Consider the following 22,635-nt stretch of genomic DNA (forward strand, 5'->3'; position numbering starts at 1 on the left):
GATGTAGGCAAAGTTTGTATATAACTATCTGCACTTTATGCTCTAACAGAGACCTGAAGTTGGACAATGTGATGCTGGATTCAGAAGGACACATAAAGATTGCTGATTTTGGCATGTGTAAGGAGAATATGTGGGATGGAGTGACGACCAAGACCTTCTGTGGTACACCTGACTACATCGCGCCTGAGGTATGGTGCTAGCTTGTAGTGCATAGCTGCAGTAAACTGACAGCACTGTAAATTTGAGCATGTGCTTACACAGAAACATGTACAGTGCCTATAAAAAGTATTCACCCCCCCACCCCGGAAGTTTTCAAAGTTTTATTGTTTTACAACATTGAATCACAGTGAATTTAATTTGGCTTTTTTGACGCTGATCAATAGAAAAAGACAGTTTTGTGTCAAAGTGTAAATTGATCTCTAAAAAGTGATCTTAATTAATTCCAAGTATAAAACACAAAATAATATATTGCATAAGTATTCATTCCCCCCTTTAATATGTCACACCAAATCATCACTGGTTTAGAAGCCACATAATTAGTTAAATTTAGATCACCTGTGTGCAATCAAGGTTTCCAATTGATTGTGGTAAAAATATACCTGTATCTGGAAGGTCCAACTGCTGGCAAAAACTACACCATGATGACAAAAAGAACACTCTGAGCAACTCTGTGAAAAAGGTTATTGAAAAGTATAAGCCAGGAGATGGATAATAGAGAATTTCCAAGGCACTAAATATCTCTTGGAGTACAGTTAAGTCAATGATTAAGAAATGGAAAGAATATGGCACAGCTGTAAATCTGCCTAGAGCAGGCCATCCTCAAAAATTGAGTGACTGTACAAGAAGGGAACTAGTGAGGGAGGCCATCAAGAGTCCTATGTCAACTCTGGAGGAGTTACAAGTTTCAGTGGCTGAAATGGGAGACACTATGCATACAACAACTGTTGCCCGGCTGCTTCACCAGTCACAGCTTTATGAGAGAGTGACAAAGAGAAAGCCATTGTTGAAAAAAATCACATGAAATCTTAACTAGAGATTCCAGAAGGCATGTGGGAGACTCTGACTCAGCTGGAAGAAGGTTCTATGGTATGATGAAACGAAAATTGTGATTTTTGACCATCAAATTAAAAGCCAAACGATGAGAGAATCCAAAAATCTGAGGTTGCAAAGGGACTTTGGAGCCCTTGTGGAGAACACCCTAAAGGGTAACTTGCAGGTTGAATCCATGGTGAGGAAGGCAAATGCAATGGTTAGCATTCAGTTTAAGAGGTCTTGAATAAAATAGCAGGGATGTGATACTGAGGCTTTGTAAGACACTCGTGAGGCTGCATCTTGAGTATTGTGAATAGTTTTGGGCTCCTCTTTTAAGACAAGATGTTCTGGCATTGGAGAGGGTCTAGAGATGGTTCACAAGGATATTTCATGAATGGAAGGGTCATCATATGAGGAACCTTTGATGGCTCTGGATCTGTACTCACTAGAATTTAGAAGTACGAGGGGGAGATCTCACTGCAACCTTTTGAATGTTGAAACGCCTAGACAGAGTGGTGGGGGTGTCTAGGACAAAAGGACACAGCCTCAGCATAAAGGGGCACCCATTTAAAATGGAGATGCAGAGAAGTTTCTTTAGCTAGAGGGTGGTGAATTTGTCAGCACAGGCACCTGTGGAGGCCAGGTAATTGAGTGTATTTGAGGCAGAGATTGATAGGTACTTGATTGGACATGGCATCAAAAGTTCTGGGGAGAAGGCTGAGGATTGGGGTTGTGAAGAGGGAAAAAGGATCAGCCATGATTGGATGGCAGAGCAGAGTCAATGGGCCAAATGGCCTAACTCTGCTCTAATGTCTTATGGTCTATGTCCTACTATTTATTTGAGAGTTCTTCTGCAATTCACCTTTCAGCTCAAAAGCCCTGTTGAGAATTCCTCTGCTAAGCCATTGGATTTCTGTGTGTAGAAGCAGACTGGTCCAGGTTTTCATACATTTTTTTTTAAAACATTCTTTAGTGAACTGGTATAAAGCTACTAAATAACTTGATTCTTTATACCTTTTACTGACTGTGACTTTATTTTCAAAAGCTTTAATCTGTTTGTTTTGAGGTTCTAATAGGGATTTAAATTAATCAGCACTTTTTCATCTCATATGGCTGTGAATTGTAGTTCAGTGTCTTTCCAGTTTTGCTGGAGACATTGCTACATTTGTAATTTGTCTGCTACAGACTAGGCACAATGGAATAGGACAACTTAGATCACCAGTCCGTGTAAAACCCATTGATAAGTAGCTTTCATTATGAAGATGAACATTTTGTGTTCATTGTTGCACTAGTGTAGTGAAATGACTCAGAAGATTGTATTTCTTCATCACTAACCTTATCTGCATTGTCCGTAAGTTTAGGCCTAGAACCCTCATCTTTCATCTCACACCTCCTCTTCAAAAATCGCCACACTGGACCGTCTTTAGAATCAAAATTTCCCTCCAATTTTCTACTACTCTGATAGTTTGTTTACTCCATAAGTCTGTTGGCAGCGTGCAAGGGAAAAGTTGGGCAGGTAATTTGAGAGGGAAAGGCTGATGTCACAGCCCAAGTTAGGTGAGTTCATTCAATGCCTGGAAAACACACTTCATGCTCCTCATCAGCCTCCAGTACTCCCCTCTGTGTAATACAACGTCATCATTTCCCATTTCTTGGTTGTGTTGGTCACACTGCTGTGGTCAGTGTTGTTATCCTGGTTGTGTTCGTCACACTGCTGTGGTCAGTGGTGTTATCCTCGTTGTGTTGGTCACACTGCTGTGGTCAGTTGTGTTATCCTGGTTGTGATCATCACACTGCTGTGGTCAGTGAAGTGTGGTTCTGTTTGTGTTGGTTACACTGCTGTGGTCAGTGCTGTCATCATGATTGTGTTGGTCACGCTGCGATGGTCAGTGCTGTTACCCTGGTTGTGTTGGTCACACTGCTGTGGTCAGTGCTTTTACCCTGGTTGTGTTTATCACACTGCTGTGGTCAGTGATGTTACCCTGGTTGTGTTGTCGCACCAATGGGTGCTCTCCGGTGTGAACCCACTGTTTACTGTGAGCTGCTGCCATTGTCTCTGCTTTTGGACATCTCATGCTGTATAATCTCAGAGTAGTTGTCCTGCTGAATATGCTGGAGGATTATCATTGTGCATCAGATAATGACTGGAGCGTTATCACTTTGGAATCAGTCTACACCAGGCTTTAGCAGTGGTAGCACTAAGTAGCATTGATTTGTGGAAGGTCTTTTTGCCTTACTTCTCTGTGCTTATCTGGTGGGAGAGCTAGTGCTGGGTTACAGAGTGAATAGCAGGGGAACAGGCCTTTTGGCCTACGCTCTCCATACTGATCTGGCATGTCATACAGTCCATTCACTGAATATTTGGTCACAGAGCGTATTGTCCGTGCATCCAGTCCAACCACATGCGTCTAGTTTTCTTCTACCCACATTCCCATCAACCCTGATCTCCAGATTCTATTTCTGTCATGCACTAGGAGCATCTTACACTGGTGGTTAACCTCCAACCCAAATGTCTTTGGAATTTAGGTTGAAACTTGAGCAGAAGGGGAAAGCACGTAGACACAGAGTGATCATACAAACTCCACACTGAAAGCACCAGAAGGTGGGATTGAAGCTCCATCTCTAGATTCAGGAGACAGTGGCCCACTTGGTGTCTGCTGAACATGCTAACAAAGCACTCTGATTTGACACATCTCTAACTGCCTTGTCAACTTTTTTGAAGAAGTTGACAGAAATCTTGATATATTTCAAACAGGTTCTTTTCTGTTGATGTAGCATCTTATAAAACAAAATAACTCCTACCATTTCAGATCATTGCCTATCAACCATATGGGAAGTCAGTGGATTGGTGGGCGTATGGAGTATTACTGTATGAAATGCTGGCAGGACAGGTAAGAATCTAATTATTCAGACTTGGAGAAGAACTTGGAATGCATGTTTTATAAGAAAAAAATAATAGAATTGGCAATTTATAAGTACCATGGAGCTGGTGATTATGTGCAGATTTGAGAGTGTGTGTGTGTGTGTGTGCACACATGTGCATGGCTGTTTGGTTTTATGTACAGTATTTGTCTGAACTCATGCATGTCTCTGGATCTAAGTTTCGATGCATTTGTCCAGCTGAACGTTTGCGTCTGTTTCTGAGTCCATGCTGCCCTTAGTTTTTGGTTGCACCTTTTCACAGCAGGCGCTGATTTCTCCCTCTTTATTAAATCGATGTAATTGGTCTAATTGCTGCTTTCCATATGTCATTTCCTGCAGCCTCCTTTTGACGGTGAGGACGAAGATGAGCTTTTCCAGTCTATCATGGAACATAATGTAACTTATCCCAAATCAATGTCCAAAGAAGCTGTGTCCATTTGTAAAGGGGTAAGTGTTGGCTCCTGCTTTGATGAGCATTACGAGGCAAAGGCTGGGCTATTTCAACAATGTGTAACCTTGGGAAATCTGGAATGTCTGAGGATTTGAAAATCTCAACTTCTTGTGGATGAATTTATGTCAAAGATCCTTGTTGAGTGAGTACTCTGCTCTGAGATTGCAAATGTAATGTGGGGCAGCTGCAAAATTTCCAGCAGAGCGAAACTGTGGAAGGTAATTTCCATTTTTTTGTAGGTTTGTAGGGAGCATGTTGCAGTAAATAACATCCGGCTGAGTGAAGCATCAGAAATAAGTGCCCTATGTTTAAACTTCGAGACATAACAGGGTGCACAATGGAGGCTGGCCATAAAAGGTCGGTCAGATCATCCAGCACAGACGCAAAGCCTGCCTTGCAATTGTGTCCCGTTTCCTCCCACTCATCAGAATGCTAATTGCTTGCTGTTCCCAAGCTGAATTAAATTCTGAGCTCCAAGGCTACTTTGCCAAAGTCGCAGTAAGTTGGAACAACACTGTATCTTATCTGTCTAGCCTTATTTCCCTTAGTGTCAGTCAAGCCAGAAAGCAGAAGCTGTCAATGAAGAGATGATTATTGCAGCATGTGTTATCTGCACTTCATTGAATTCTCACAGACCAATGGGATCAGGCACCATAAAAAACTGCAGAGGAAGCAGCTACACTGATTAAAATGTGCTATCAGGTTTACACAATGTTGGCATTCAGGACATTTAATGCATGAGGGTGGCATGTGGACTCTTTATCTGACAATTCATCAATGTCTAAAGCTTATGTCATCTTTTAATTAACTGATCCTCAAACAGTATTTTAACAAGTGAGTAAGGATTTTCAATGTTATTGTAGAATGAGATACCGTAAGACCATAAGACAGGAGCAGAATTAGGCCATTCAGCCCATTGAGTCCACTTCGCCATTTCATCATGGCTGATTCTAGATCTCATTCAATTCCATACACCTGCCCTCTCACCATATCTCTTGATACCCTGATGGATCAGGAGACAATCGACTTCTGCTTTTAATTTACCCTCGGACTTGGCCTCTGTGGCCTCTCCACAGATTCACTACTCTTTGGCTAAAGAAGTTCCTTCTTACCTTTGTTCTAAAAGGTCATGCCCTCAATTTTGAGGTTATGTCCTTTAGTTCTAGATACCCCCACCAGAGGAAACCTCTCCCCATCCACCCTCTCTAGTCCTTTCAGCATTTGGTAGGTTTCATTTAGATCCCCCTTCATTCTTCTAAACTTCAGTGAGGACAGGCCCAAAGCTGCCAAACACTCCTCATACGTTAACCCCTTCATTCCCAGAATCATCCTCGTGAACCTCCTCTGGACTCTCTGCGGTGACAGCACATCCATTCTGAGATAGGCCCAAAACTGTTGACAATACTCCACGTGCGGCCTGACTAGTGTCTATAAAGCTTCAATACACAGTGGCAGCTTTAGCCCTTATATGATTCTGTGAAGCAAGAACTGCATCAAAATTATTGTATAAATTGTGTATTTCTTGATGAAATACTTGGATAAATTCTTGACTGTGAACTCAGAAAGTCTGTTCAAGGAGTCATAGAAAAGTGCAACATGTACAACAAACTGAAGGAACTCAGCAGTCGGGCAGCATCCATGGAAACGAGCAGTCAACGTTTCGGGCTGAGACCCTTCATCAGGACTGAAGGAGAGGGCAGGGGCCCCATAAAGAAGGTGGGAGGAGGGTGGGAAAGAGAACGCTGGTAGGTGCCAGGTGAAAAACCAATCAGAGGAAAGATCAAGGGGTCAGGGAGGGGAAGCAGGGAGGGGATAGGCAGGAAAGGTGAAGAAGGAATGTAAGGGGAAAGCACTATGGGTAGTAGAGAAAGGTGATAGGCAACTGGAAGAGGAGGCAGAGTGAAAGCCTTCTCCTTCCCAAACTCTCTTGTGTTGAAACCGAGTTCACATGTATCACTTGTACTGGCAGCTTGTTACACGCTATCACGACCCTCTGAGAGAAGAAGTTTCCCCTCATGTTCCCCTTAAACTTTTCACCTTTCGCCTTTAACACATGAACTCTGGTTGTAGTCCCACCCAACCTCAGTGGTAAAAAGCCTGTTTGCATTTATCCTATCTATACCACTCATAATTTTGTATACCTTTGTCAAATCTCCCCTCAATCTTTTACATTCCAAGGAATAAAGTCCTAACCTGTTCAACCTTTCAACCTGCACTCTTTCAACCTTATTTACATCTTTCCTGTAGGTAGGTAACCAAAGCTGCTCATGATACTCCAAATTATGCCACTCCAATGTCTTATACAACTTCAACATAACATCCTATCTCCAGTACTCAATACTTTGATTTATGAAGGCCAATGTGCCAGAAGTTTTCTTTAGAACTCACCCCACCTGTCATACCAATCTCAATGAATTATGGACCTGTATTTCCAGATCCCTTTGTTCTACCACACTCTTCACTGCCCTACCATTCACTGTGTAAGACCTACCCTGGTTGGTCCAACTGAAGTTCAATACCTTGCACTTTTCTGCATTAAATTTCATCTGCCCTTTTTTTCTGTCCATTTTTCAATCTGGTCCAGATCCCTACACTCCCAATCTTGGTGTCAGCAAATTTGCTGATCCAGTGTATCACAGTATCATCAAGATCATTGATGTAAATGACAAACAACAATGGACCCAGCACCCATCTCTGCGGCACTCCGCTAGTCACAGGCCTTCAGTCAGAGAGGCAGCCATCTACTACCATTCTCTGGCTTCTCCCACAAAGCCAATGTCTCATCCAATTTTCTACCTGAGTTCTTAGAAAAATTGTGTGTCAGGAAAACCAATGTTAGATTGCTGGCTCGTTTTTTCAGTTTTTATGAAGATACTCTCAGTGCAGGATTTCTTATGCACTCTCAGCTTTCAGATTTCTTATGGAAGCAGACTGTGCCAACCAGTAAATATATTAAACTATGGGTTAATTTTGACCTGTTCATTGCCAGTTGTGGCAACAATCAACCTAACTGCCTCTGTCTGCAAAGAACACTTTAAATATCTCTGCCAGGGCCCCTGCAATTTCTGCCTGGAGATTTATCACTATAATCTACCTCAAGACAGTAAGCAGCTCCTCTTCCATAAATTTGATATAGTCCATGACCAAACTACTCATTTGCCTGAGTTCTATAGTCTGTCTTCCAAGTAAATATAGATAGTAAAAAATAATCATTGCCCCACCTCTTTCAGTTCCATGCACAGATGAAGGTACAGATTTTTAAGATGACCACTTTTGTCCCTTGCTATCGTTTTTCTTTTAATTATAGAAACCCTTGAAATTTTCTCTGTCATGGCTGAATCTGCCTCTTGTGGAGTGTGTGAAACCAAATGTTACATCACAAGCAGATAGAAATATTTCAAGTTGCCAATCACGAAGTACAGATTTAGAGTCATAGATCACTACAGCACAGAATCAGGCAGTTTGGCCCAACTAGTCTGTGCCAGCCTAGTCTCATCCACCTGTACCTGGACCATAATCCTCCGTACCTCTGTTATCCATGTACCTATCCAGACTTCCCTTAATCTGCCATGATAGTCATGGGAGATTTCAACATGCAGGTCGATTGGGGAAAATCAGGTTGGAAATGAATCGCAAGAAAGTGAGTTTGTTGAATGCCTACAAAATGGCTTCTTAAAGTACAGTTGGCCCTCCGCATCTGCGGATTCAACCAACCACGGATCAAAGATATTCGAAAAAAACAATTCCAGGAAGTTCTAAAATGCAACACTTGAATTTGCCGCGTGCCGAGCACTATGCTGAATCCACGCAAATGAAGTGATGTGTAGACATACCCTGCTGTAGCCTCCCACATTTCACAGATCCTCAGTCTCTCTCCAGCATTCATTGTTTGAGCATTGTTCGCCTCGCGTCTCATTTGTTCACTACTTGTGTTGTGAGCAAGAGGAAGGAGTTTAAGGCTAATAAGGGATGGCCGGCTGCTATGTAAAGTGCTACAGCCTCAAGAACTTAAAGATCACAGGAGAATCAGGATTGGCTGATGCCGAGGCAGCATCAGAGTTCCCAGAAGAGCTACGATGGTGGCGTCTGTACTGAACATGTACGGACATTTTTTTTTGTCATTATTCCCTAAGCAATACAGTATAACAACTATTTGCATAGCATTTACATTGTATTAGGTATTATAAGTAATCTAGAGATGATTTAAAGTATACAGGAGGATGTGCGTAGGTTATATGCAAATACTACGCCATTTTATATAAGGGACTTGAGCATCCATGGATTTTGTATCCGCAGGGGGTCCTGGAATCAATCCCCCCGCGGATACTGAAGGATGACTGTAGTTTGTTATTGAGCCTACTCGGGGGTCAGCTATACTGGATTGAGTGTTAAATAATGAACCTGAGGTGACTAGGGACCTTAAGGTAAAAGAACCCTGAGGAAGCAATGATCGCAATATGATTTAGTTCAAGTTGAAATTTGATAGGGAGCAAGTAAAGTCTGATGTAGCAATATTTCACTGGAGTAAAGGAAATTTCAGTGGTATGAGAGAGGAGTTGGCCAAAGTAAACTGGAAGGAGATGCTGGCAGGGATGACAGCAGAGCAACAATTGCATGAGTTTCTAGGAAAAATGAGGAAGGTGCAGGACAGATGTATTCCGAAAACAAAGAAATACTCAAAATGGCAAAATAGTACAAAGCTAATATAAAAGAGAGGGCATAGAAGCATAGAACACTACAGCACAGTACAGGTCCTTCAGCCCTCCATGTTGTGCCGACCCATATAATCTTTAAAAAAAAGTACTAAACCCACTACCCCATAACCCTCTATTCTTCTTTCATCCATGTGCCTGTCCAAGAGGCTCTTAAATACCCCTGTTTTAGCCTCCACCACCATCCCTGGCAAGTCATTCCAGGCACTCACAACCCTCTGTGTAAAAAAAAAAAAACAAACAAACAACAACTTACCCCTGATATCTCCCCTAAACTTCCCTCAATTTTGTACATATGCCCTCTGGTGTTTGCCATTGGTGCCCTGGGAAACAGGTACTGGCTATCCATTCTATCTATGCCTCTCATAATCTTGTAGACCCCTATCAAGTCCCCTCTCATTCTTCTACACTCCAAAGAGAAAGGTCCCAGCTCTGCTAACCTTGCTTTATATGACTTGTTCTCCAAACCAGGCAACATCCTGGTAAATCTCCTCTGCACCCTCTCCATAGCTTCCACATCCTTCCTATAATGAGGTGACTAGAATTGAACACAATACTCTAAGTGCGGTCTCACCAGAGATTTGTAGAGTTGAAACATGACCTCTTTACTCTTGATAACACACACAAAATGCTGGTGGAACACAGCAGGCCAGGCAGCATCTATAAGGAGAAACACTGGCGATGATTCGGGCCAAGACCCTTCGTCAGGAAGTTTTGAACTCAGTCCCCCGTTAATGAAGCCTAGCATCCCATAGGCCTTCATAACTAACCTATCAACCTGCACAGCGACCTTGAGGGATGTATGGATTTGAACCCCAAGGTCCCTTTGTTCATCCACACTCTTAAGTAACTGACCATTAATCCTGTACTCAGTCTTCTGGTTTGTCCTTCCAAAATGCGTCACCTCACACTTGTCCGGATTGAACTCCATCTGCCATTTTTCTGCCCAACTCTGCAGCCTGTCTATATCTATATCCTCTTGTAACCTTCGACAACCTGCAGCTCCATCCACAACTCCTCCAATCTTCATGTCATCCGCAAACTTACTCACCCATCCTTCTGCCTCTACATCCAGGTCATTTATAAAAATCACAAATAGCAGGGTTCCCAGGACAGATCCCTGCAGCGCTCCACTAGTCACCGACCTCCAGGCAGAATACTTTCCTTCCACAACTACCCTCTGCTTTCTTCCTTTAAGCCAATTTTATATCCAAACAGTCAAGGTTCCACTTATCCCATGCCTCATGACTTTCTGGATGAGTCTCTCGTGAGGGACCTTGTCAAAGGCATAGAACAAAGCAAAAATTAGTGGGAAGACAGAGGATTGGGAAGCTTTTACAAACCTACAGAGAGCAACTAAAAGACTCATCAGGAAGGAAAAGATGAAATATAAAAACAAGCTAGCAAACTACACCAAGGTGGATAGTAAAAGCTTTTTCAAGTATGTAAAAAATAAAAGAGAGATGAGAGTGGGTACAGGACCTTGAGAAATTGAGGCTGGAGAAATAATAATGGGGATAAGGAGATGGCAGATGAACTAAATGAGTATTTTGCATCAGTCTTCACTGTGAAAGACACTAACTGTGTGCCAGATGTTGAAGGATATGAAGGAAGAGAAGTGAGTGCAGTTACTATTACAAGGGAGAAGGTGTTCAAAAAGCTGAGTGGCCTAAGGGGTACATAAGTCATCCAGACCAGATGAACTGCACCCAAGGGTTCTGAAAGAGGTAGTAGGTGAGATTGTGGAGGCATTAATAATGATTTTTCAAAAATCATTGGACTCTGGCATGGTGCCAGAGGACTGGAAAATTGCAAATGTCACTCCACTCTTTAAGAAAGAAGGAAGGCAGCAGAAAGGAAATTATAGACCAGTTAGCCTGACCTCAGTGGTTGGGAAGGTGTTGGAGTCAATTGATAGGGCAAAGTCAGCATGATTTCCTTAAGGGAAACTCTTTCCTAATGAACCTGTTGGAATTCTTTGAGGAGATTACAAATAGGATAGATAAAGGGGATGCAGTGGATGTGGTATATTTGGACTTTCAGAAGGCCTTTGACAAGGTGCCACACATGTAACTGCTTACATAGGAGCCCATGGTATTACAGGAAAACTACTGGCATTGTTAGAGCATTGGCTGATTGATAGGAGGCAGCAAGTGGGAATAAAAGGATCCTTTTCTGTTTGGCTGCCAGTAACTAGCGGTGTTCCACAGGGTTCAGTGTTGGGACTGCTTATTTTTCTGTTGTATATCAATGATTTAGGTGATGGAATAGATGGGTTCGCTGCCAAGTTTGCAGATGATATGCAGATTGATGGAGAGGTAGGTAGGCTGTAGAAGGACTTAGACAGATTTGGAGAATGGGCAAGAAATTGGCAAATGAAATACAGTGTTGGAAAATACATGGTTGTGCACTTTGCTAGTAGAAATAAATGTGCAGACTATTTTCTAAATGTGGAGAAAATCCAATAATCTGAGATGCATTTGACAAATTCCCATATGTCAGGCTGATCCAAAAGGTTAGGTCGCTGGGCATTCAGGATGAAGTAGTCAATGGATTTGACATTGACTTTGGAGAAAAACCAGTAAGTGTTAATATATGGTTCTCTCTCTGACTAGTGGTGTGCCACAATGGTCAGTGCTGGGTCTATTGTACATCTTTTTTTTTTTTAATTGGTTTTTTATGCATTTTCTACATCACTACAGATAAAAAAAACCCAAACCAAAATGAAGAAAATTAATACAGTGCAAAAATAAACATGCAATAATAATATAATACAAAAAAGGTAATTGAGAAAGCACCCAAATTGAAGTCATGTAAAGTTAGTATCCTCCCCAAGCCCCACAACAAAAAAAAACTCCAGACCAACCACAGCACAATATAGAGAATCAGGACATTCAAACCCCCAAAACTGTAAATACACTTGAAAACAGAAGATAATAATACCTACTACCAAAAAAAAGAGCTGAAAGCAAGGGACCGAAGAAAAAAAACCTTAATTAAGAGGAAGGTTATGAAAGTACTTAATAAAAGGTCCCCAGACCTTATGGAACTTTATATCCGAATTAAGAACTGAATAATGAATTTTTTCAAGGTCTAAGTAGGACATAATATCATTAAGCCATTGAGCATGCATGGGCGGGGCAGCATCTCTCCATCTAAGGAGGATTAAACGTCTAGCCAGGAGAGAAGCAAAAGATAATATTCGACACTTAGTCGAACTCAGACATATATCTGTCTCACCCAAAAAACCAAACAAAGCAATTAAAGAGTTAGGTTCTAAGTGGTGATTCAGAATATAGGATAAAGTTATGAAGACATCTTTCCAAAATTTCTCTAAGCTAGGACAGGACCAGTACATATGAATAAGAGAGGCCTCGCCCCTTTTGCATTTATCACAAATAGGATTAATATTAGGGTAAAATCGAGATAATTTAGATTTAGACATATGGTCTAAATGAACAATCTTAAACTGTAAAAGGCAATGGCGAGCACAAAGAGAGGTTGAATTGACCGATTTGAGAATCGAGTCCCAAGTCTCATCAGATAAAGAGATATTTAAATCATGCTCCCAAGCCATTCTAATTTTATCCACAGTAAGAATGTTAATTTATCACAAATAAATGATATTAAACCTTTACCCAGTGGATTAATAGAAAGAAAGAAATCCATAACATTTTTCTCAGGCATTTCAGGGAAGTTAGGAATTAAAGAATTAATAAAGTGTCTAATTTGGAGATATCTAAAAAAATGGGCATTAGGCAGATTGAACTTAGCAGAAAGCTATTGAAAAGTGATTATCAATAAAAAGATCTTCAAAATGTCTAATGCCCTTCCTTTACCAATCATGGAATGCTGAATCATACATAGTAGGTAAAAAAAGGTGATTATGTAAGATAGGGCTAGAAGAGGAAAAACCATAGAAACCATAAAATTTCCTAAACTGAGCCCAAATTCGCAAAGTGTGTCTAACAAGAGGATTAACAATTAATCTAGACAAACTACTAGGGAGTACAGAGCCAAGAAGTGCAGAAATAGATAAATCTTTAGAGGAACTCAACTCCATTGCCACCCAATTAGGGCACTCGGGTTGGTTATGGAAAAAAGACCAAAAGGCAGCACAACATATATTGGCTGCCCAATAATATAAACGAAAGTTAGGTAAGGCCATGCCACCCGCTTTTTTAGATTTTTGAAGATAAACTTTATTAACTTTGGAACGCTTATTCTTCCACAGATATGACAAAATAATAGAGTCTAAGGAATCAAAAAAAGTTTTAGGAATAAAAACTGGGATTGATTGAAATAAATATAAAAATTTAGGGAGAACATACATTTTAACAACATTAATACGACCTACCAAAGACATAGATAGAGGTGACCATTGTGACAGACTCTGTTTTGTAGTATATAAAAGATTGGCAAAATTTTCACGAAAAAGATCTTTAAACTTCCTTGTGACTGTAATCCCAAGATAAGTAAATTGATTATGAACTACTTTAAAAGGGAGGTCACGAAATGCTAATTCTTGTGCTTCTTTATTAATTGGGAAAAGTTCACTCTTATGTAAATTAAGTTTATAGCCAGAAAACTGGCTAAACTGATCAAGAGGTAAGAACATTGGAGGTAAGGATGTAGACGGATTTGAAAGAAAAAGTAATAAGTCATCAGCATATAGAGAAACTTTATGCTCAACACCCCCCCCTCCAAATCCCGGTCAATTCAGGACAGCTTCGGAATGCTATTGCCAAAGGTTCTATAGCCAAATCAAAGAGAAAGGGACTTAAGGGGTATCCTTGACGGGTGCCACGTTTGAGGTTAAATAACTGGGATTTCTGAAAATTAGGCAAAACAGAGGCAGTAGGACACAGATACAGCAATTTGATCCAAGAGATAAAACTTTGACCGAAGTCAAATTTTTCTAAAACTGCAAAAAGGTAGTTCCACTCTATACGATCAAATGCTTTCTCCGCATCAAGGGAAATAACACATTCAGGAATCCCAGTTGAAGGTGAATATAAAATGTTAAATAAACGCCGAATATTAAAAAAAGGAAGACGGTTTTTAATAAAACCAGTTTGATCATCAGAAATAATAGAGGGAATAACAATTTCTAATCTATCAGCCAAAACTTTGGCCAAGATTTTAACATCAACATTAAGCAAAGAAATTGGCCTGTACGAGGAACACTCTGTTACTGTACTGCTTGATTTTTTATATGCCTGCTACCTTCTATGCACTAACAGTCTGGGAGCAAAAATGTAAACATAAATCAGTAGAATCAAAACAGAGACATGTCCTGAATAACAAGGGAAAACAAAAGAAACAGTGAGTAGTGTTAGAACTAGAGAATCCACCCCATCCTCGCAACCCAAAACTAGACAGCTACCCGAGAAAGCAGCTAGCTCTACAAAAAAAATTAACCCAGAAATGACTTCCAGTTCCGTATTGTTAACAAAAGTTCCATATAAATATTATAGCAAATAATAACTAATTTATGCACTAGAGAACAGAATTACAAATAGGAACAACTTCAACAGAAAAAATATAAAACTTAATACAAAACAAATCAGAAAAGAAAACTAAAACTAACCTACCTGCGAAAAATTATGAAAGATTGAAAAAAAAGGGGGGGGAAAGGGGGAAATTATAAATTTAAAGAGTGTACTTATCAACCGTTTACAGAAAAAAAAGTAAAACTTAAACTATAAATCAACCAACAGGGAGGCCATCAATAAAAACTCCAAACCTCCAAAACAAGTTAAAATCAATTGTAGTTCTCTATAGATAAAGTTATACAGAAGTAAAATAGATTACACGAGTAAAATCTAGAAGTCCATAGGAAAACATTAAACTTAAATCATCTATTTAGAAAAAACGCACCAAGTCCATGGAGAGATTAACTACAGCCCTTAGAGTTTCAATAGTTAATGTCTGAGTTATTCAAGTAAAGTCTGAGTTCGGAAAAAATAACTTTAGTTCGAGAAGTACTTATCAACCATTTTAGAAGGTCAGGCCGGTTCCGAAGAAGACGAGGTGGCTGGAAGACTTCCAACAAACACCTCAGCCTCCTTCACTGATTTAAACCACTTATATTCTCCAGTAGTAAGCGTAATTCAAAGATCGGCTGGATTTCGGAGAGAGGGTCTGAATCCGGGATCAAAAAGCACTTTCATTACACCTTTAAACTCAGCATGCATCTTCAGAACCTGGGGGGCATAATCCTCCACAAAACAAATGACCATATTTTGAAAAGCAAAAGTACCTCTGCGGCGTGCCTCCATAATCAAACGGTTTTTCACCTGGTATCGATGAAAGCATAAAATAACTGGCCGTGGACGGGAACCCAAAATTGCAGGAGGAACATAAATCCTGTGTGCCCTTTCAAGCTCGGGTGGAGTCGGAAGAAATTCTTTCCCGAAAATCTCACAGAGAAAAAATGAAAAAAATTCAACGGAAGAGCCTTTTTCGCTGGCCTCTGGCAAACCAAGAATTCGTAGATTGCAACGTCTGCTCCGATTTTCAAGATCCGCCATTTTGGAAGAAAGTTTACTGTTCTCCGCTAGGTTGGAGCAAAAAGTTTCAAGATGTTGAACACGGCGTTCTAAATCTTCAGAAGTTAAGTCAATGCGAGATAAATGTTCAGCATGTTTATCCACTCTGGCATTAATTTGATCCAATTTGGAATCCAGCTGGTTGAAAGAAGTTCTAAATTCATTTCTAAAATCCATTGAAGTATCTTGTCGATGTTGTTCCAAAATAGCGAGAATCTCAGCCGACAGAGCCGTGGAAGTTTCCTTTTTCCCGATTTTAGTACTTTTGGTAGCCATTATGAGATAGATGTGTTCGCAGGCAGGTAAAAGAGAACTAATAAAATAACTAACTAAGGGTTTAAGAAGGGAGACATATAGTGCAAAGATAGGAAGTATAACGGAGCAAAAGTTCAGGAGCGACTAAACAATCGCCATCTTACCAGAAGTCCCCATATATTATTGAATTAAATAATTACATACATGGTAAACAATATGAGCAAATTGTGGATGACATAGCAGCGAGGGCCATATTCCAGGACAGTTTAGGGTGAAAGGGAATCTAGAAGATCCTCTTCACTCAGAGGATGTGCTAATGTGGAATTAACTGTGGTAGATGGAAGGTCAATTGGTAAAATGTACATAATTCACATCCACCGTCATTGAGAGGCTACTGTGATGTGATGATGTAATTACAGGAAGTTTGGTTACCATGCTTTGTGTTCAGGTTTTGGAATACAATAAATGAGTTGTTACAGTTTTTCTTGAACATAAAATGCCTCCCATCATTTATATTTCTGAAAACCCACATTGGTGACCCCAGTGCTCTAGGAAAATTCCAGAGTTATTGAACATGTTGACCAATATGTTTGAAACTGTTTGAAACAATATTTGAAACCGCCGGAGTTTTGGGAGCAAAATGCTGGCGCTGCAAGAAATATCCGCTAATAACACCAAATATTTCTCCGTGATACTGTCATTCAGCAACTCCACAGCTGCGAGAGTGGTGAGTCTACTTGAAAAGACTGAGTACAATAAATAAAATTGCTGAAAACTCACCTTTTACAGACATTCAGAGTCTGAGAGCAACAAACAGTAGCTTTCCTTGCCCAACCTCTCAATGCTAAACCTTTGGAGTTGATGGACCACATGCTGTCTCTCCTGGGAAATCACCATCATTGTTTTATTTTTTAAGAACTCTTCATGCAGCAAATGCCTGATGAAGTTCACATAGCCCTCACTAAGTCATCTGTGTATGGCTATAGGGAGCTTGTTAAAATGGCTGAGCCAGGCAGAGGTACATAATTCATCCTCCTTTCCCTGTCTCAATAAGCTGAGCCAACAAGGCCTCAACAGACAATACCACTTGTTTTAGTATGAACGCTAGGAAGTGCCAACTGCTTTGCAGCCTCGACAGTGTCAGTGTGTCAGGACATCAGAGATCTGTGAACACTGTGGGTTCTAACTGTCAGGGTCATCTACCGTTCATCACAGACACTCTTCCATGGGGATGCTTCCAGTGTGACATGGATGTTCAGCATTGCCTATTGATGAGAAAGCAAAGAGTGACAAAATCTTGCTGGAGACTGCTATTGGCAGCAGGATCTAGACTTTTGAGACACGAAAGGTGATGCTCTGCCTCATTGCAACATGCTACACATGGGAATTCGCCCTGGTTAAAGTGGCTAGACCTCTGTTGGGTGCAGATTTCTTGTGTGCCCGTGGGCTGTTAGTCGATTTTAAGAACTGCTGGCTTGTGGATGTCAAGGAGTTTGGGTTGTTACCCTGCTTCCCCAGTAAGTTCCCCACAATGATTCTGTCAAGTGCATGTACCACTGTATGCGAGTTTACTCGGCGTCTGGGTAAATTACAAAACCTCACCAAGCCTACATTCTCCACTACAATCACAAAACATGGGGCTGAGCACCACATTCCACAACTGGCCTGCCTGTCCATGCCCACATGCATAGACTAGTTGGCAACCGCGAAGACTGAGTTTGCCAACATGGAAAGACCTGTTATTTGCCCTCCATATGGTCCCTAAAACCGATGGTGGTCACCACCTAGTCCAAGACAGCCAAGACTTTTCGGCACGTTTAGCTGCAAAATTAATTTTTTCCAAAGTTGACTTAGTTAGGGGCTACTTGTGTGCTTGGAGAACATTCCAAAAACAGTTGTGATAATCTCTTTGAGTTGACCTCTTTGAATTTCTGCTCAAGCTGTTTGGGCTGAAAAACACAGCACAGCATTTTCCAGCAGCTGATGGAATCTGTATTAAAAGACTTTGATTTTCTTTTTGTTTCCCTGGATGATGTACTTATCACCAGTGCATCCAAATCTGAACATTTATTCCATCTCCACACGCTTGTCAAGCACTTAACCCAACACACGTTGATTATTAACCCTGCTAAATGCCAGTTCATGTTGTCAACCATTGAATTTCTTGGCCATCATATCTCTTCAGAATTTTACGAAACCCCTCCCACCAAAAGTAGCCATTACTATAGATTTCTCACTGGCTCACAATGCTAAAAAACTACAGGAGTTTTTAGGTATGGTGAATTTCTATTGCCATTTCATTCCACAAGCTGCTGAACTTGTGCTCTCCCAGATAGTAAGCTTAAAGGCAATACCCCTCATCATGTGCTCGACTGGTCTGTGGACATGACCAGAGCATTTGATGATACCAAATGAGCTCTTTCTAATGTGACCCTACTGGTGCACCCATAGCCATTACTACTGATGCCTCAGTCTATGCTGTGGCTGTTGTGCACGGACAGTTGGTCGGATGTGTGTGGTAGCCGCTTGCCTCCTTCAATCAGCAGTTCTGTCCCCTGAAAGGAAGTACAGCATGTTTGACCGTGAGCTTCTTGGTCTCTGGCTGTCTGCCATTTTTGTTTTCTTCTAGAGGGTCGCCATTTCACAGTGTTCATTGACCACAAACCCCTTGTGCACACAATGGCCAAAATATCAGACCCTTGGTCTTCACAGCAGCAATGCCACCTGGCCTACGAATCAGAGGTCACAATGAATATACTGTACAATATACCAAAGGGAAAAATAATGCCGTGGTCGATTGTCTCTCACAGCTAGCCGTTTGCGCCATACACACTGGGGTTGACTATGCTGGCATGGCAGCCGACCAAGCTACTGACGCAGAGGTCCAGGCTTACGAACAGCAGTCACGGGCATGCGGTTGGATGACATTAAGTTCAAGGAAGTTTGCACTTCTCTCTGTGTGATATCTCAGCCAGTCGCCCTCACCCCATATTGCCTGCAAAATGGAGGCGGACTGTTTTTAACTCCATTCATGGCCTCTTGCATCCAGGCCAGAAGACCTCACAGAAACCAGGTGCACTAAAGTTTGTGTGTCACGGCCTTAGTAAGGGTGTGCATGATTAAACTGCAGCCTGTGGAGAGTGTCAGCGGGCAAAGATTAATCGTCATGGCCAGGTGCCATTGAAATCCCTGAGTGACAGTTTGACCATGTCAATGTGTCATGGTGTCTCTGTGTCCCATCACATCCCACAGTTTCAAACACCTTACCAAGTGGCCAAAGGTTGTCCCTCTAGCATCAACAATGGCCATAGACGTAGCTTAGGCATTCATCAGCATCTGGGTTGCTTGGTTTGGCACCCCATTTAATATTTCCTCTGTCCCCAATTCACATCAGATCTCTGGGCTATGATGGCCCAGAACTTTGGCATAATGTGATACATCCAATAGCTTATGCAAGTGGATTCATCGCTCCATTAAAGGCTGCTCTGAGGGCTTCCCCAACAGATGAGTGTTGTCATGATCATCTCCTGTGGGTCCTGCTGGGGCTCAGAACAGCTCCAAAAGAGGACCTGCAGTCATCTGTGGCTGAGTTGGTATACAAGTGCCAGCTGATTTTATTCCTAATGAGATGCCTGGTCGGCCTCTCAACAGCGTTCCACCCTCCTCAGCAAATTCAATTCCTTTGCACCTATTCCTATTCCCACCTCCCATCATGGAGTTCAGCACTCTTGGGTTCCCGTTGACCTAGGCTTGTTTTTGTCTGTAATGATGCACACCAATATCCCCTTATGATGGCCCATTCTGCATTTTGGAAGAGAGGGAAAAGACTTTTCTCACAGATAAGAGGAGTGAACCAGAATATGTTTCGGTAGATCACTTAAACCGGCCCACCAAGATTTGGAATATTCTGCTACCATGCCTCTGACATCGCAACATGACCAAGAGTGTGTGTCAGCACACCTCTGGACAAGCCAGAGGCACATGCTGTTCCTCCACCCATGGGACACAGGACCAAAGAATGGCAGCTCATCCAAGATCCAGAGAGACTCACAATGCTGGTTTTGGTGAATTCTGAGTGAGTGGGGGGCTGTGTAGGCTAATGTAATTGATGGAAATACATGCAGAATTCACAACCACCGGCATTGAGTTGGGGTTCACTTTAAGATTCTGGTCTGATGCGATGACATAATGACATAAAGTTCAGTTGCCATACATGGTGTTCAGGTTTTGGAGTACAATAAATGAGTTGTTACATAAAAATGCCTTGCATTGTTTTATTTGCAAAAACCTACAACATATCCAGTCCCTTATTATACCTTCCTATAATTTACCCACAACAGATTTCAGGCTCCCTGGCCTATACAGTCAGCCCTCCTTATCCGCGAATTCTACATGCACGAATTCAACCAACCGCGAATCACAAAAACCCGGAAGTGCTCTTCCAGCACTTGTTGTTCGAACATGTGCAGACTTTTTTTTCTTATCAATATTCCCTAAACAATGCAGTATAATGACTATTTTACATAGCATTTACATTGTATTAGGTATTATAAGTAATCTAGAGATGATTTAAAGTATACGGGAGGATGTGCATGCATTATCGTGGATGGAGATCGAAAAAAATCAGAAGTTCTCTTACTAAGTAAGTCGGAACAGGTACATCCAGTATCATTTAGCATCAGTTAGTCAAACGTTTGTCTTAGTATATAGTATATATTTTACCTTTCTATGCATATAAAACACTTAAGAGCGTATGTTTCAGCGCCGGGCTCGGTAATGGAAGTTCCCGGGACTCGGGACAGACCTCTCCCAAGTGTGCTCTCCACCATGCCAGGTTGATGAGGAGGATCAAAACCCCAAAACCCAATAATTAAACCACTGTGTTGCTTAGTAATAATTGTAGCTTTCATCGGGGCAGAGCCTTTCTCATTTTATCCTTTAAAATTGTTCCGATCGTTGATCGACGTAGCCTAACGCTTTTCCAGTGATCGATGGCGTTTCACCTCTTTCCAATCGCTTAATTATTTCCACTTTATTTTCAATCATTTTCTCAAACGGAAACACTTGCGGATTCAGATCTCTGCAGCCGGGTCCTAATGTTCACCGCACTGAGATAGGTTAAATAAGGTCTTGGGTTCCGCTGGGTCCTAAGGTCCAGTGCATTGAGTCTGGTTGAATAAGGGACTTGAGCATCTGCGAATTTTGGTATCTACGAGGGGTCCCGGAACCAATCCCTCGCGGATAAGGAGGGCCGACTGCAATATCCTGGCTTATTCTTGGAGCCTTTCTTATGCAGCAGAACTTCCAGTTCTCTGGCACCTCACCCATGACCAAAGACATTTTAAATATCTTTGCCAAGCGCCCTGCAATTTCTCCACTGGCCTCCTCCCAAGCGAGGGAGCACCTCATCAGGTCCTGGGAACTTGTATATTCTTATTTGCCTCAGGATGGCAAGCACGTTCTCTTCCGTAGTCTGGATACGGACAATGACTTCACTGTTCTTTTCTCTTAGTTCCAGGCTGTGTACAGGGCCAGAGTTGCCTCTACTTCCTGAGAAGACTGAGGTGCTTTGGAGTATGCAGGCCTCTCCTTCACATGTTCTACCAGTCTGTTGTTGCTAGTACAATCTTCCATGCAGTGGTGCGCTGGGGCAATGGCATCAACATGAGTAATGCCAACAGGCTCAATAAACTGATTAGAAAGGCTGGCTTTGTTATAGAACAAAGGACCCTATGGAAAATCATGGCAATTCTGGACAATGTTTCTCACCCTCTGCATACCTCCTTGGCTGAACAGAGCAGCACTTTTAGTAATAGACTAGAACAACTATGCTGCTCCAAAGGACGCTATATGAAGTCATTCTTACCTTGGCCATTAGGCTCTATAATGAGTCAACCTATAGCTGGGGAAGTGATGACCCCCTCCTGTTAGACTGTTTGTGGGAACTTATTTTTTATTCTTTCTTCCTTCTAATATTTGTATATCTGTGTACTTGTAATGCTACTGTGATACTGTAATTTCCTTTGGGATCAATAAAGTATCTATCTATGTATCTATCTACAGCATCTGCTGCTGCCTTCTGTGTAAATACAAACATAAAATCTCTTTCTTGGCTCATCCATAGATGACCATGCTGATCTTCAAGAGGAATCAGTTCTGTCCCTTGCTATCCTTTTGCTCTATTACGACTGTAGATTTGCCAGAAAATGTCTGATCCCAATGCATGTCAGCCAGATCCCTCTGATGCCATCCAAACATGCCTTGCACCAATTTAGAACCTTAACCCTAGGACCAGTCCTATCCTTCTCCATAATTATCTTGAAACTAATGGAAACCATAAATTGGATGAAATCCATTGAAAATCCACATTGTCCCAGTTCTGCATAAACTCTGGTAGAGGGTGCTCGGTCCACTTCTGCCCCCAACAGCTGAATGCCAAAAGATTAAAAAATGAGGTATAAGGTAGACTTTCCAAAGTCTGTCAAGCCTGGTGATTACAGAGGGAAGAGATGAGATGGCTGCAGTAGGAGATGTGGGTGGCCATTGAATGTTTTAGATTCAAAGTTTAATGGTTTGGTTCAAGGCCCACTTAACAAGGAAACTTCACAGGTGCTGGGATGTGGCTGAGTTAGTTTCCTGGATGACTCAAGAGATTTACAAAAAGTATTTGATAAGATCAGAATGTGGGCTGGTGACATTGAGGTCCTCGATT

General features: G+C 41.6%; 1 protein-coding gene across 2 annotated transcripts in view; it reads left to right on the top strand.

The window, feature by feature from the left end:
- LOC140735836 (protein kinase C beta type) overlaps positions 1-22,635 on the top strand; it is a 372,385-nt gene that overhangs the window by 316,073 nt on the left and 33,677 nt on the right. For both annotated transcript variants that reach the window (XM_073061348.1, XM_073061347.1), the window contains exons 13-15: positions 50-188; positions 3,843-3,923; positions 4,294-4,401. In XM_073061348.1, the coding sequence (XP_072917449.1) occupies positions 50-188; positions 3,843-3,923; positions 4,294-4,401 (328 nt within the window). The remainder of the gene's footprint in view (positions 1-49; positions 189-3,842; positions 3,924-4,293; positions 4,402-22,635) is intronic.

The sequence above is a fragment of the Hemitrygon akajei genome, chromosome 11 (assembly GCF_048418815.1).
Source record: "Hemitrygon akajei chromosome 11, sHemAka1.3, whole genome shotgun sequence".
In the NCBI taxonomy this organism is placed as follows: Eukaryota; Metazoa; Chordata; class Chondrichthyes; order Myliobatiformes; family Dasyatidae; genus Hemitrygon; species Hemitrygon akajei.